The sequence below is a fragment of the Balaenoptera acutorostrata genome, chromosome 3 (genome assembly GCF_949987535.1).
Source record: "Balaenoptera acutorostrata chromosome 3, mBalAcu1.1, whole genome shotgun sequence".
NCBI classification, from domain to species: domain Eukaryota; kingdom Metazoa; phylum Chordata; class Mammalia; order Artiodactyla; family Balaenopteridae; genus Balaenoptera; species Balaenoptera acutorostrata.
This window is the reverse complement of record NC_080066.1, coordinates 151,881,280-151,896,543: the sequence shown is the minus strand read 5'-3', so window position 1 is coordinate 151,896,543 and position 15,264 is coordinate 151,881,280. Positions and strand designations below refer to the sequence as shown.

General features: G+C 36.3%; 1 protein-coding gene across 4 annotated transcripts in view; it reads right to left on the bottom strand.

Annotated features, from left to right (window-relative positions):
* PSEN1 (presenilin 1) overlaps positions 1-15,264 on the bottom strand; it is an 85,561-nt gene that overhangs the window by 33,396 nt on the left and 36,901 nt on the right. For all 4 annotated transcript variants that reach the window (XM_007184413.2, XM_007184410.2, XM_007184414.3 and 1 more), the window contains 2 exons: positions 13,980-14,121; positions 5,244-5,311 (listed from right to left, as the gene is read on the bottom strand). In XM_007184413.2, coding sequence (XP_007184475.1) covers positions 5,244-5,311; positions 13,980-14,121 — 210 coding nt within the window. The remainder of the gene's footprint in view (positions 1-5,243; positions 5,312-13,979; positions 14,122-15,264) is intronic.

Genomic DNA, 15,264 nt, shown 5'->3' with positions numbered 1-15,264 from the left:
ACATTTTTTAGAACTATGGTTCTAACATAGATATTCATTAGATATTCATATCCCAGCTTCACACTTTTACCATATCTTTCTTTAAATTAATGCACTTTTTTCCTTAAGTTGAGCTTATTTTAACAGAAAACTCTGTATCAGTCATATAAATGGGAAACCAGTATCACAGGCCACAGCTGTAAAGTACAAAAACTAAAAAAAAGGCCATACAACACCTAAAATGCTATTCTATACTTTGGGAAACACTTGTTTGAAGTATCTGAAATTGGAAAAAATTAAACATGCAAAATGAATTTTACAGCTTAGGACATACGGTGTTATTTTCATAAAATTTAGTGCAGCCATTAAATATATATATGTTTTATACACATACACACAAACATGGGATATAGGCATTATATATTGTTGCCTGAAAAAAAAATATGATCTCATTTACATGAAATAGTGTGTGAGAAGAGAGAGCAAGAGATCGATGTAGTAATTCCTGAAAAGATGCAGGACTTATCTTTAGGTGATGGGAGTCTGGAATTTTTAAAACTTTTCTTCTTTTCTTTCTTTCTTTTTTTTTTTCCGCAAGGAATGAATGAATGAATTTTTATAATGAAGAAAATAGTATTTTAATTTTGGGAGGGGGAATTCCATCTTAAAATAAAGAGATACAAATATAGAAGATGGGTAACTGAGGAGAAAGAAAGCACTTGTTTATTTAAGCACAAACTTTGGATTCTGCAGACTATCCAGAAAGGTGATCTTTCCATTTTGAAATTTCAAAATAAATGTTAAATTTCTGGATGATGTAGCTATTCGTATTAAGCATTTCAGATATCCCAGCACTCAAAACAAAAAAACCCCAAAACTCCAAACTATTGTTATCTTTGGCTAGGTAATACATGCCTAAAATGTAAAATTCCCAACATATACTGTGAAAAGTTTCCCCCCAAACCTTGTCTCCTTCTCCAAAGGAAAGCACTATTATTAACTTCATATGCATCCTTCCAGAGAGTGTCCATACATATCATAAATATACTTCTTTACTGGACACAAATGATAGCATACACATTGTTCTAAACCAGGTTTTTTTCTCTTAACGATATTCCTGGAGAACTTTCCACATTAGTATACTAGAGTACCTCATTCTTTTCAATGGCTTTATTGTATGGATGTACCATAATTTATTTAACCAGTTTTCTATTGATGGATACTTAGACTGATTCCATTCTTTTGCTATCAGAAAAAATGCTGCAATGATTATCCCTACAGATTACTAGGTTCAGGACATATTCATATAAAACTTTAATGGATATGCCAAACTGCTCTTAATCAAAGTTTTACACCAATGTGTGCATGTTTATTTTCCTGCAAACTTGCCAAATTAGAACATTTATTAAACTATTTGATCCTTGTTAACCTAATGTACAGCTTTAATTAGCATTAATTTTATAAGGAGGGTGTGCATATTTTCATATATTTAAAAGTAACTTGTCTTTCTCTTTCTGTTGACTATTTTTTCATATCCTTCGCCTATTTTTTTTCTGTTAGGTTGTTGTTGATCTTATTGCCATGTAGAGGTTTATATATAAAGTAAATTAGCCTTTGTCTATAAAATGAGTTGAAAACACACTTAGCAGTTGGTCATTCATCTTCTGATTTTTTTCATGGTGTGGCTGGTTGGCTTGTTTTTTGGGTTTTGTGTGAATGTGTGTGTGTGTGTGTATATATATATATATGTGTATATATTTATATATAAAACATTAGATTTAAGGAAGGACCTTTTAAGTTATATAATTAAATATATATATATATATATATATATATATATATATACTTAAATTCCCCATCCCCCATGGTTTTCTCTAGTCCTTTTATGGTTTTACTTTCATATTTAAAATTTTAATCCATTGGAATTTATCCTGGTATAGATATAAAGAAGAAATTCAAATTTTTCTCTGGATGACTACCCAATTACCTCAACACCAATTACTAAATAATCCATTTACAGCCTACTGCTTCTATACTACCTGTATCATAAATTAAATTCCTTTATATATTTGAGCATTTTTTTTTAGTCCTTCTAATCTTTTCTACTGATTATCTGTTTATAGTGCAGGTGTCACTATTTTAATTATTATAGTTTTATAATTTTGGTTTTTTTTGTTTTTTTAAAAAAATTATTTATTTATGTATTTATTTTTGGTTGTGTTGGCTCTTCGTTGCTGCGCGTGGGCTTTCTCTAGTTGCGGCGAGCGGGGGCTACTCTTCGTTGCAGTGCGTGGGCTTCTCATTGCGGTGGCTTCTCTTGTTGCAGAGCACGGGCTCTAGGCGCACGGGCTTAGTTGCTCCACGGCATGTGGGATCTTCCCGGACCAGGGCTCGAACCCATGTCCCCTGCATTGGCAGGAGTATTCTTAACCACTGCGCCACCAGGGAAGTCCCTAGTTTTATAATTTTGTATCAGGTAGGAGTAGTATCCCTCAGTTTTCTTCTTTTTTATGATTCTTTGGGGTACCTTCACTTATTTACTTTTTCAAATAAATTTTAAAATTATCTTGTCCAGATTAAAAATAAATCTTATTTGGGGCTTCCCTGGTGGCGCAGTGGTTGAGAATCTGCCTGCTAATGCAGGGGACACGGGTTCGAGCCCTGGTCTGGGAAGATCCCACATGCCACGGAGCAGCTGGGCCCGTGAGCCACAATTGCTGAGCCTGCGCGTCTGGAGCCTGTGCCCCGCGACGGGAGGGGCCGCGATAGAGAAAGGCCCACGCACCGCGATGAAGAGTGGCCCCCGCTTGCCGCAACTGGAGAAAGCCCTCGCACGAACCGAAGACCCAACACAGCCAAAAATAATAAATAAATAAATAAATAAATAAATAAATAAGAAAATCCTTTAAAAAAAAATCTTATTTGTATTTTTATTGGGCTTATATTAAAATTTAAAATAAACTTAGAGAGAACTGACATCTTTATGATGATATTCTTTCTATGTAACCTGGTATAATTTTCCATTTCTTTAAGTCTTCTTTTTAAGCCCTGAAGAGGCATTTTAAAATTTCTGTATTTTATTTATTTATTTATTTTTAAAAGTTTGGCCATGCCGCATGGCTTGCAGGATCTCAGTTCCCTGACCAGGGATTGAATCTGGGTGACAGCAGTGAAGGCACCAAATCCTAACCTTTAAACCACCAGGGAACTCCCTAAAATTTCTTAATAATAGAGCTTAAACAATTACTGTTTAATCCTAGATATTTTCTCTTTCTTGCTGCTCTCATAAATGGGATTTTTTTCTTTTCATTGTGTTTTCTAACTAGTTGTTTACATGATGGCTATTGATTTATGTTAATTAATTTTGTATGCAGTTGCCTTAACAAATTTACTTAGTGATTCTAATTGTTTTTTTGGTTAATTCTGAAACCAAGTAAACAATCATTTTATCTCTAATTACTGATAATTTAACCTTCTCTTCCAAATTGTGCAGCTCTTATTTCTTTGTCTTATTTAATTGCGTTCACTAGTCCCTCCAGAGCAATGATTGACAACAATAGTGATAAAGGAAATCCTCATCTTGTCCTAACAGTAACAGGTGTGCTTCTGAAGTTTTCCTAAGAGGATGATACCAATCTTTAGAATAAGATTCATATATTTTATCATGTTAGAGAACTAATCATCTGTTTTATTATGGAATTTGACCAAGGACAAGTATTGAATTTTGTCAAATTCTTGTTAGCATGTACGAGACGATGACTTAGTAACTTGGTGACCTGTATTGATATTTCCTAATAATAAACCAGTCTCCCATTCTGCAAACAAACTCCATTTGGTCATATGTATTATAGCCTCGAAGGGTTGTTGCTGAATCCTGTTAGTGAACATTTAGTTATTCTTTTGGCGTCAATAAATAGGACTGATCCACAGTTTCCTTTTTCTTGATAATTCATAGGATTTTGGTACCAGTGTTACCCTGCCTTCTTTTTTTTTTTTTTTTCACTTGTGTCATATTTTATTTTTTAATTTTTTTTTTTCCCTACTTTATTTATTTATTTATTTATTTTTGGCTGTGTTGGGTCTTCGGTTCGTGCGAGGGCTTTCTCCAGTTGCGGCAAGCGGGGGCCACTCTTCATCGCGGTGCGGGGACCGCTCTTCATCGCGGTGCGCGGGCCTTTCTCTATCGCGGCCCCTCCCGTCGCGGGGCACAGGCTCCAGACGCGCAGGCTCAGCAGCTGTGGCTCACGGGCCCAGCCGCTCCGCGGCATGTGGGATCTTCCCAGACCAGGGCTCGAACCCGTGTCCCCTGCATTAGCAGGCAGATTCTCAACCACTGCGCCACCAGGGAAGCCCTACCCTGCCTTCTTAAAAAGAATCTGGAAGCTTTTCTTCTTTTTCTATGTCCTGGAACAGTTAAAATAGCATTAGAGTTATCCACTCCTTAAAGGTTTAATAGAATTTCCCTATGAAACCATTTGGGCCTGGTATTGTTGTTACTGGTGGAGGTGGGATGAGAACCTCCTCAACAACCTTCTGTATTTTTTCTTTGCTCTACTTAGATTTTCTATCACTTCAGTGGTCAGTTTTGGTAACTAGTTTTTTCCTAAAAAATCATCCATTTCATAGAGATTCTTACATTTATTTCTTTTTTCTATGGTCATTCCCCCTGCTTCTACCAAAGAGTTAACTCTTCAATTTATTTTTTAGCTTTATTGCTTCTTCCTAATTTAAGAGCTAGTGCAATGGTTTACGACCTGTATTCTGCCACTGGGGCTGAGAGAAAGGCAAGGCGGGCAAATCTCTTGAGCCTCTCTATTCTCTTCAACAGAGCAGCTCCACTTTTTTCTATTTTATATGTGAAGTTCTCATGTAAGATTTCATTTGAAAGACGAAAGACTAACTGATGAAACAATATAAAAGTTTAAAAATCAATTCATGTTTATACACATGCTTGAAATGCTTTAACATTCTGATTCAAAGATCATTACTAGAAGTAAAGAATACAGTAAATTCTTTACTAAAAAGACTTAGAAATAACTGTAGTCTTGAGTTCTTTCAGTTCTACTTATTATAAACAAGGATCAACAGAAGAATATCCCTATCGATAATATTAACTAGTTGTATATATACCAAGTATGGCCTACACATGGAAACAATTATAATTTAAGAATAATTCATCAACAAAGTACATTTCTTTAAGTGACAGTTATAGAGCCCAAATAAAGTTAATATCTGAAAAACAGACCAAATATTTCACTACTTACCCCAAGTAAATGAATGAGAAAAAGAACAGCAACAATAGGGATGAAATAATAAGCCAGGCATGGATGACCTAGAAAAGAGTTTCAGTATAATTAACAGATCCCATAACCCTAAAAAAAATCCAAATTTCTTACTTCAAAAATTGTATATTACTTCTGTATGTGTTATGATTTTCAAATGGCAAAACACAAGCAGCTTTGGGATCAGTGAATACCTATAATAGAACTCTTTGGTGCTGAACTACTCATAATATAAATAGAAATTTCACCAAAATACATGTAGACCTTCGTTCCTTTAAAAATAGGTAAAATTTTAAAAAGAAAAGAATACATTAAAAAAACCAAATTATCGAAGACAACCTATGGAACTTCCCTGGTGGCGCAGTGGTTAAGAATCCGCCTACCAATGCAGGGGACACAGGTTCGAGCCCTGGTCCGGGAAGATCCCACATGCCGCGGAGCAACTAAGCCCCTGTACCACAACTACTGAGCCTGCGCTCTAGGGCCCGCGAGTCACAACTACTGAGCCCGCGTGCCACAACTACCAAAGCCCACGCACCTCGAACTCATGGTCTGCAACAAGAGAAGCCGCTACAATAAGATGCCGGCGCACAGCAATGAAGAGTAGCCCCCGCTCACCACAACTAGAGAAAGCCTGCAAGCAGCAATGAAGACCCAACGCAGCCAAAATAAATAAATAAATAAATAAATAAATAAAAATTTAAGGGTTATTGTGTTAAAAAAAAAACAAAACAAAGACAACCTACGGAATGGGAGAAAATATTTGCAAATGATATGACTGACAAGGGGTTAATATCCAAAATACATGAACAAACCAAACAACTCAATGTCAAAAAACAAACAACTCAATCAAAAAATGGGCAGAAGACCTAAAGAGACATTTTTCCAAAGAATACATACACATGGCCAACAAGCACATGAAAAGATGCTCAATACTGTTAATTATTAGAGAAATGCAAACCAAAACAACGAGTTATCACCTCATACTTGTCAGAATAGCTATCATCAAAATGACCACAAATAACAAGTGTTGGCGAGGATGTGGAGAAAAGGGAAGTTTTGTACCCTGTTGGTGGGAATGTAAATTTGTGCAGCCACTGTGGAAACCAGTATGGAGGTTCCTCAAAAAACTAAAAATAAAACTACCATATGATCCAGCAATTCCACTCCTGGGTATGTAACCAGGAAAAACAAAAACACTAATTTGAAAAGATACATGCACCCTTATGTTCATAGAAGCACTATTTACAACAGGCAAGATATGGAAGCAACCCGACTGTCCATCAACAGAAGAACGAACGGATAAGTAAGATGTGTACACACACACAAACATACACACACACACACACACACACAGGAATATTATTCAGCCTTAAAAAAGAATAAAATTCTTCCATTTGCAGCAATGTGGATGGACCTAGAGAGTATTAAGCTTAGTGAAATAAGTCAGACAGAGAAAGACAAATACTGTATGATACCACTTATATGTGGAATCTAAAAAGTAATACAAATAAATGTACATGTAAAACAGAAACAGATGCACAGATATAGAAAACAGACTAGTGGTTACCAAAGGGGAATGGGAAGTGAGGGGTACAAATTAGAGGTATGCCAATGTTCATTGCAGCACTATTTACAATAGCCAGGACATGGAAACAACCTAAATGTCCATCGACAGACGAATGGATAAAGAAGATGTGGTACATATATACAATGGAATATTAATCAGCCATAAAAAAGAACAAAATAATGCCACTTGCAGCAACATGGATGGACCTAGAGATTGTCATACTGAGTGAAGTCAGACACAGAAAGACAAATATCATATGATATTGCTTATATGTGGAACCTAAAAAAAAGAGTACAAATGAGCTTATTTACAAAACAGAAGTAGACTCATAGATGTAGAAAACAAACTTATGGTTACCAGGGGATAAGGGTGGGGAGGGATAAACTGGGAGATTGGAATGGACATATACACACTACTATATATAAGATAGATAACTAATAAGAACCTGCTGTATAGCACAGGGGACTCTACTCAATACTCTGTAATGGCCTATATGGGAAAGAATCTGAAAAAAAAAAAAGAATGGATATATATAGACATATAACTGATTCACTTTGCTGTACTCCTGAAACCAACACAACATTGTAAATCAACTATACTCCAATAAAGATAAAAAAACAAAAGCAAAAACAAATTAGGGGTATGGGATTAGGAGGTACAAACCACTATGTATAAAATAGATAAGCAACAAGAATATATTTTATAGTGCATGGAATTATAGCCATTATCTTGTAATAACTTTTAATGGAGTATAATCTGTAAAAATAACGAATCACTATTCTGTATACCTGAAACTAATATAATACTGTAAATTAACTATACTTCAATTAAAAAAATTATCAACAGAGTCAACAGTTAACATTTAAACTTTAAAGCAGCAATATTTTCAATGGAGGAATTTTGATGTATTTCTTAAATAAACAATAAATTAATTGATAAATAATTGATAATAAATTGATAAAATAAAATAATTGATAAATCAAATTCAATAAAATTGAAAATCAGATATTCAGTTAAGTGACCTATGTACACATACTTTAACTGTACAGAGAAAATAGGTCTTCTAAATTACATAACCATTTGACAAAAGAATATTCTGAGGTTTCAATAAGTATTATTGAATCTGAGGTTTCAATAAGTATTGCTATGCTATGTTTATTTTACTTGGTTCATTAATAAGTTAATACTTATATGTCAGTCCATTAATATTATGCAGAATTCATATAGAACTATATAAATATTAGTCATTATTACTCATGTACAGCTTATTAATATGTACAGTCATTACATGTCATTACATGTACAGTCATTATTACTCATGTACAGCTTATTAATATGAGAGATAGAATCAGAACCTGATTTTTAATTAATTAAATAATTAATTTTTTTGGCCACGCCATGCGGCATGCGGGATCTGAGTTCCCTGACAAGGGGTCGAACCCGTGCCCCCTGCAATGGAAGCGTGGAGTCTTAACCACTAGGCAGCCAGGGAAGTCCCCAGAACTTGATTTTTATAATCTATTACACAAGATAAAAAAATTTTATGGTAATTTTATGTAATGAGTATGTTGGGGAAAATACTATACAACCCAAAGAGTCTGGGGTTTTAAAAAATAGAATGGAGAAGCATGATAAATTGTCAGATAATTTTTGACCAAAAGTGAAATTATTTTGAGGTAGATACAGCCAAAATATGCTTTATGCTTTCAATGAACTTTACTGTTTAATGACAGGAGCTACTTAATCAACAACTTTCCCAAACATATCTCTTAATCAGAAAAGACCAAATCAAACCTTAAAGAAAAAGAAGAAAAGCTCCAAATCAAGAATATTATTTTGTCTTCTTTTTTAAAAAAATCTCCCACATCCACCTCCGAGATCCAGTTGTTCCAATTATCCCACTCTAAGCTATCAAAATCTAGTTGTTACTAATGTTAACATTAGAATCTATGTTAATTTTGTCTTGTGGTTCCATTTTGATCACTCAAGGTAATCTGTGATTGTTAATTCTTTTGAAGAAAAGATTTCTTAAAAATTCTCTCTTTCTTTAAAACAATTTTATAAAATGTTACAATTTGGGAAAAGGTCAAAAGAGTGGCTTTACACCACTAAAGTTGGTATTGCTTTCACATTTAAATATTCTAAATTGACTATCCGAATACAACAAATTTAATATCTGGTGTTCCTCCATAAAAACCTCCCCTAACATTTTTTTTAATTAATTTATTTATTCATTTATTTAATTTTTGGCTGCATTGGGTCTTCGCTGTTGCACGCAGGCTTTCTCTATTTGCAGTGAGCGGGGGCTACTCTTTGTTGTGGGGCGCAGGCTTCTCATTGTGGTGGCTTCTCTTGTTGCAGAGCACAGGCTCTAGGCGCGAGGGCTTCAGTAGTGGTGGCACACGGGCTTCAGTAGTTGTGGCTCGCGGGCTCTAGAGCACAGGCTCAGTAGTTGTGGCGCATGGGCTTAGTTGCTCCGGGGCATGTGGGATCTTCCTGGACCAGTATCATGGCCCACGGGCTCGAACCCGTGTCCCCTGCATTGGCAGGCGGATTCTTAACCACTGCGCCACCAGGGAAGCCCCTCCCCTGACATTTTTTTTTTAAGGACAGGTCTTAACCTTTTTTTTAAAATTATTTAATTATTTAATTATTTATTTATTTATGGCTGTGTTGGGTCTTCGCTTCTGTGTGAGGGCTTTCTCTAGTTGCGGCAAGTGGGGGCCACTCTTCATCGCGGTGCGCGGGCCTCTCACTATCGCGGCCTCTCTTGTTGCAGAGCACAGGCTCCAGACGCGTAGGCTCAGTAATTGTGGCTCATGGGCCCAGTTGCTCCGCGGCATGTGGGATCTTCCCAGACCAGGGCTCGAACCCGTGTCCCCTGCATTGGCAGGCAGATTCTCAACCACTGCGCCACCAGGGAAGCCCTCCCCTAACATTTTATTCTAAAAATTTTCAAACACACAGCGAACCACTGCCCAGATACCACCAAAATTCTACCATTCACATTTTGCTGTACTTGCTTTGCAACACATCTATCCATCTCTCCACCCATTAGCCCATGTTAATCCATATCAAAGTAAACTGAAGACACCTGTACGTTTCCCTCTAAGTACTTCAACTTTAGCAAAATATTCTAAAGGGAGTCCTTACTCTAGTTCATCTGCAAAAAAAAAAAAAAATAAGCAGAAATGAATCTTCTCACCTGCATCCCAGCCCATCACAAGTCTTAGCTTTAGAAATAATCCAAGTTATAAAACTAAAAAGTATATAAAATATTACAAAACAGAAAAACTTTAAAGAGTGGGAGATGTACACTGGTATTCCATACTGAGCTCCAAATTAAGGGCTAGAGTAAATATTATGTACCAGAAATCCTCCACTTTCTTAAGAAATGCTTTTTACCTTGTTTTATGGGGGAAGGGGCAAGGGAACATGGGAATGTTTTTTATTTTAAAAAAACAGCATTTTTCTGAATACAAAGTAACATATGCTTACAACATATAGAAAATATAGAAACACTAAAAGAAAAAACAATTTCCACTGACCAATGAGAACCAAAGCTGACATTAACATTTCCTTTCAGATATGTTTTCTGTCTGCATATGTAAAGACCTTTTAAAAAAATTAGAATCAGGTAATAGAAAATTTTACATTCTTTTTAAATTAATTTTTTATTAAAGACAAATTCTCATCCCACCAAATACTTTTTTAAAATATTATTTTTAAATGACTAAATAATAGTCTACTTACATGCATGAACCCACAATTTAACTTTTCCCTTATGCATGGAATTTGTGGGGTTTTCCTTCTTTTTCCAATTATATTTTATGCTAGGAGTAATATCTAGTATGCAAATATTTTCCAGCATTTTTAAGTCTTTGGGATAAATCATGAAAGCAAAATACAGAACCAAAGTGTACAGACATTTTCTAATTACTGACTATTGATACATACTGGCTTAGTGACTCCACAAAAAAGGCCTGGTTAACCTTCACCAAGTCAATAAGTTAAATATGTTAATTTGTTATTTTAATATATATATTTTTTGCTAGTGAGGAAATACGCATACACCTCTCTCTCCCTCTCTCTTCCTCTCCCTCTCCTGGCCATCTATATTTCCTTCATAATTTCTCTGCTTGGATTTTTAAAATTTCTTATTAGGATGTTCATAATTTTAGCTATTTGTAACTGCTCTTCATATGGTAAAAATATTAGCCCTCTGCCTGTAATAATGGTTATAAATGGTCTTCTTATTTAGGTTAATCACTGATGTTATGATTTTCTGAATTATTACCCAAATTCAAAGCCTCCTCTGATGATGACTAAATAACACCTTCCCTTTTTCTAGAACACCAGGTGGTAAAACAGGCCTTTCTCATCTTGCTACAATCCCTAGTTCAGCTTTCCTCTGCTAAAGGCTCTGAAAGAAAAGAGCCCCTGCTTCAGTACAGAACAGCAAGGATCTCCTCTAAACGCTGAACTATCTAGGCCAGAAATCATGTGACTTTAGTAAGCTATACAGTTTCATCTATAACAAATGATATATAATAATTAACTGCCTTTTCCATTTCTTCCTTTTTAAGGTTTGTTTGGTCTTTTAGCTTCTTGTGCTTCTCAGAGACATTGCACAATCAACCAGTGACACACAAATCCTCAGGGCTTATTTCCAAACAGGTCCTGGCAAGTTTCTGAATTTCTGACTCAAAAGCTCCTTTTATTTTTATACTAGGAGTCAAAATTAACAACTTGGGGCTTCCCTGATGGCACAGTGGTTGAGAATCTGCCTGCTAATGCAGGGGACACGGGTTCGAGCCCTGGTCTGGGAAGATCCCACATGCCACGGAGCAATGAGGCCTGTGAGCCACAACTACTGAGCCTGCGCATCTGGAGCCTGTGCTCCGCAACAAGAGAGGCCGCGATAGTGAGAGGCCCGCACACAGCGATGAAGAGTGGCCCCAGCTTGCCACAACTAGCGAAAGCCCTCGCACAGAAACGAAGACCCAACACAGCCAAAAATAAATAAATAAATAAGTAAACTTAAAAAAAAAAAAAAACTTAAAAAAAAAAAATTAACAACTTGTTTCTATAGAATTGGCTGTGTTTGCTAAGACTTGAATATTAAAAAGCAAAAGAAAACAACACAAAAATGAATGGGTGAACGTGGAAATCCAGCTAAGTATAAACCTTTTAGATTGTCTAATATGAAGCATTAACTAAAATATGCACAAAACTGACCAAAACTACATCAGGATAAGTTCTAGTTCTACCTACCGAATACAGCTACAACACCTGGATCAAATGCGTGCAGCTGCCAGTAGGCTGGGGAGTCAGAAGTACCAGGAAGCCAGCAATGAGTTTACCACTTTTCCCCTCCAGTACTACCCTCCTCCACCTGAACTCAACACAACCCAAGTGGACATTAGCAAGACTATGAGCTCCAGGAGAAGCCCTCTAAGTTCCTGCTAGCAAAGCAGAAAGAGGTCTCCTAACACCAAAGAAGAATGCAAAACCCCAGGTGACTCCCAATAACATGTGAGGAACAAAAGTAGCATATAATCCAGATACAAGTCACAAAGAAAGTCCAGTAAAGCAGAGAAATGGAACTGGCAGGTAAACACTTATATGTAAACAAATATATATAGTGGACAAAAAAAAGATGCAGTAATTGAGACATAAGCATATTTAAGTAGGGGGAGGAGTATGCTTCTCAACACGACATCATTTGCTCTTTGGCTCCCTGAGTGTTGATGACTACCTGTCGCCATCAAACACATCTTTTGTCTTCAATCTCTAGATTCTGATGTCAGACTGCAAATGGTCATCACTTGGGTTAATACTTCCACCCACTCAACAAACAAGGTTAAACTCTGTATAATTTTAGAGTTTGTGAACAATTGAAAAGGTATTCCATCTTATTAATAATCAACTAAATGCAAATTAAGACATTTTTGCTTTGCCTATGAGGGTTAGCACAGATTTTTTAAAAAAAAAATTCAGCGCTGGTGAAGGTGGGGTAAGACAGCCTTTTTCACTACCAGTGTTAAGTACAAATTGATACTATCATCTTGAAAACAAAATTCTGCATAGCAAGACAGTTAAAAATATGTAGATAATTTGCTCCAGAAATTCTGTGCCTAGGATTTTACCCTAAGGAAGTAATTTGAAAAACTGAAAAGTTCTATGCATAAAGACATTCATTGTTTTTTAGAAGAGTGAAAATCTGGAAACAACTTAAATGTCCAAATTAGGGGAAGTGAATTACAATACACTCATTGAGTCAAATATTATGTAACCATTAGACATATCTGCTAAGAATTTATAATATGGAAAAATGCTTATGCCAAAGTAAAAGTTAAAAAAGGACACATACTGATTATGTATTTGACTTTAACCATGTTAAAGAATATACAGAAGTAAATACTAAAAAGAAAGTCGAATTCAATATTTGAAAAGTTAATATTTCTTTTATTTGAGAATGAGCCTAAAGGTTCATGACCTGTAATAATTTGTCCTTTTTCTGAGGCATGAATCTGAAACATGTGCCAGGTAGCTGAAATTCACAAGCAAGTCACTTAGGTAGAGAGTGAGGTAGGGGACCAGAGGCTGGGAGGGCTGGGCCTGTGTCTTTCCTGCACAACCTCCCCTGCCTTTGTTTCCCAAGCAAAGAATTTGTGTTCCTGCAGGAGAGAGAGAGGGAATGGACGTCTACGAATTTAGAACCGGGAATTCGGCCAGTCACCAATGAGTTTAACAACAGCAGCTGAAGGTGGCTTTGTTGTTCTGTACTCAAGTTGAGAATCTGAATTTTTGTAGTTATACGTTATTTTATGGGGACAATTATATGCTACAGCGCTATCTGTCAATGAGGGAATTCACAAAGGTTCAGGATATATCCTTCTGGAATGTCCGAAGTATACAGCAAATCAAAACGTTAAAACCATTTAGAGTGTGATGTTATATGAAAACATTTGTTTTTCATTTATGCCTTTTTATATTTTTTAAATGTTCCACAAATGAGGGGGGAAACTAAAAATTAACTTAGTTCTAGAATATAAGACTTTTTTCTTTACTAGACCAAGTAAGGTGACAACAAAACCCAACCATGAGAAGATGGTGGAAAGCAAAGCTCTGTGTCTCACGCTCACCTTATAGCACCTGTATTTATATAGAACCACCAGGAGAATAGTCATGATGACAATGACGCTGATCATGATAGCAGCATTCAGAATTGAGTGCAGGGCTCTCTGCCCCACAGTCTCGGTGTCTTCTGTGAATGGCGTATAGATTCTAAAATAAAATAAAACACAAAAGCCCCAGGTAAGTGTTAATGGAGATTCCAAACCACATGCTCTCCAACACCAGTTTTGTTTCCTTGATTCAACTGATATAAGTCACTTTTTTCCATCTCATCAATCTAACCAAGAATTTTTAGCCTAATAAAAATAGCTATATGCTAAAATAAGTCCTTCAAAATAAAAGGAGATAGTTAAAATATGGAAGTGGACCTATGTGAGCCAGACACTGGCTCCATCTAGTGGATGATTTATACCGAAATAATTACCTCATCAACTGTTCTTTCTCCACAGTTTATTAGTGATTTGTTAAAGTACCGGATTCTGATAACCAATGAGAACCTACTACACAGCACAGGGAACTTTCCTCAGTGCTCTGTGGTGACCTAAATGGGAAGGAAATCCAAAAAAGAGGGGATAGATGTATATGTATAGCTGATTCACTTTGCTGTACAGCAGAAACTAACACAACATTGTAAAGCAACTATACTCCGAAAACATTAAAAAAAAAAAAAAAAAAGTACCAGATTCTGCCATAAACTACCTAGGCTACAAGTGGTTGTCAGAGGAAGGTAAAATGGCTGATAATTATCCTTCATCTGTACGGTGACTGCAACTGAAGTTGTCTTCAGATAATGTCACATATCCAGCTTGCCCTTGCTTCTCATTCACATGAAAACACTTTTTATCCCAGGTACCAATGTTCCCAGTAGAAGACTTTATTTCTGCCTCCCCTACAGTTATGTGTGGCCATGAGAATAAGTAATGGCCAATGAGTTATAGGCAGATGTGTTGTGTGGAACTTCTAAGGGAGGAGTTAGTTCTGCTGAGAGTCACGTCTCATGTCCTTTTCTCCCCCTCTCCTTCCTGCTGTCTGAATGAAGGCTGGGGCTCCAGCACCAATACTGGACCCCGAAATAACCTAGAGGGTAGAAGCCAAAAAAGAAGGGACGAAGGAGCCTCAGTCCTTGATGAAGAGAAGCCACTACACAATCTGAACTACTACTTCTGCACTACTCTGTGGGAGAGAGAGAAAATATGTGCATCAGTCAAACCAGTTGTTTTGATTTTCTTTCTTTTGGCCGCGCCACACGGCTTGCAGGATCTTAGTTCCCCAACCAGGGATCAAAGCCAGGCC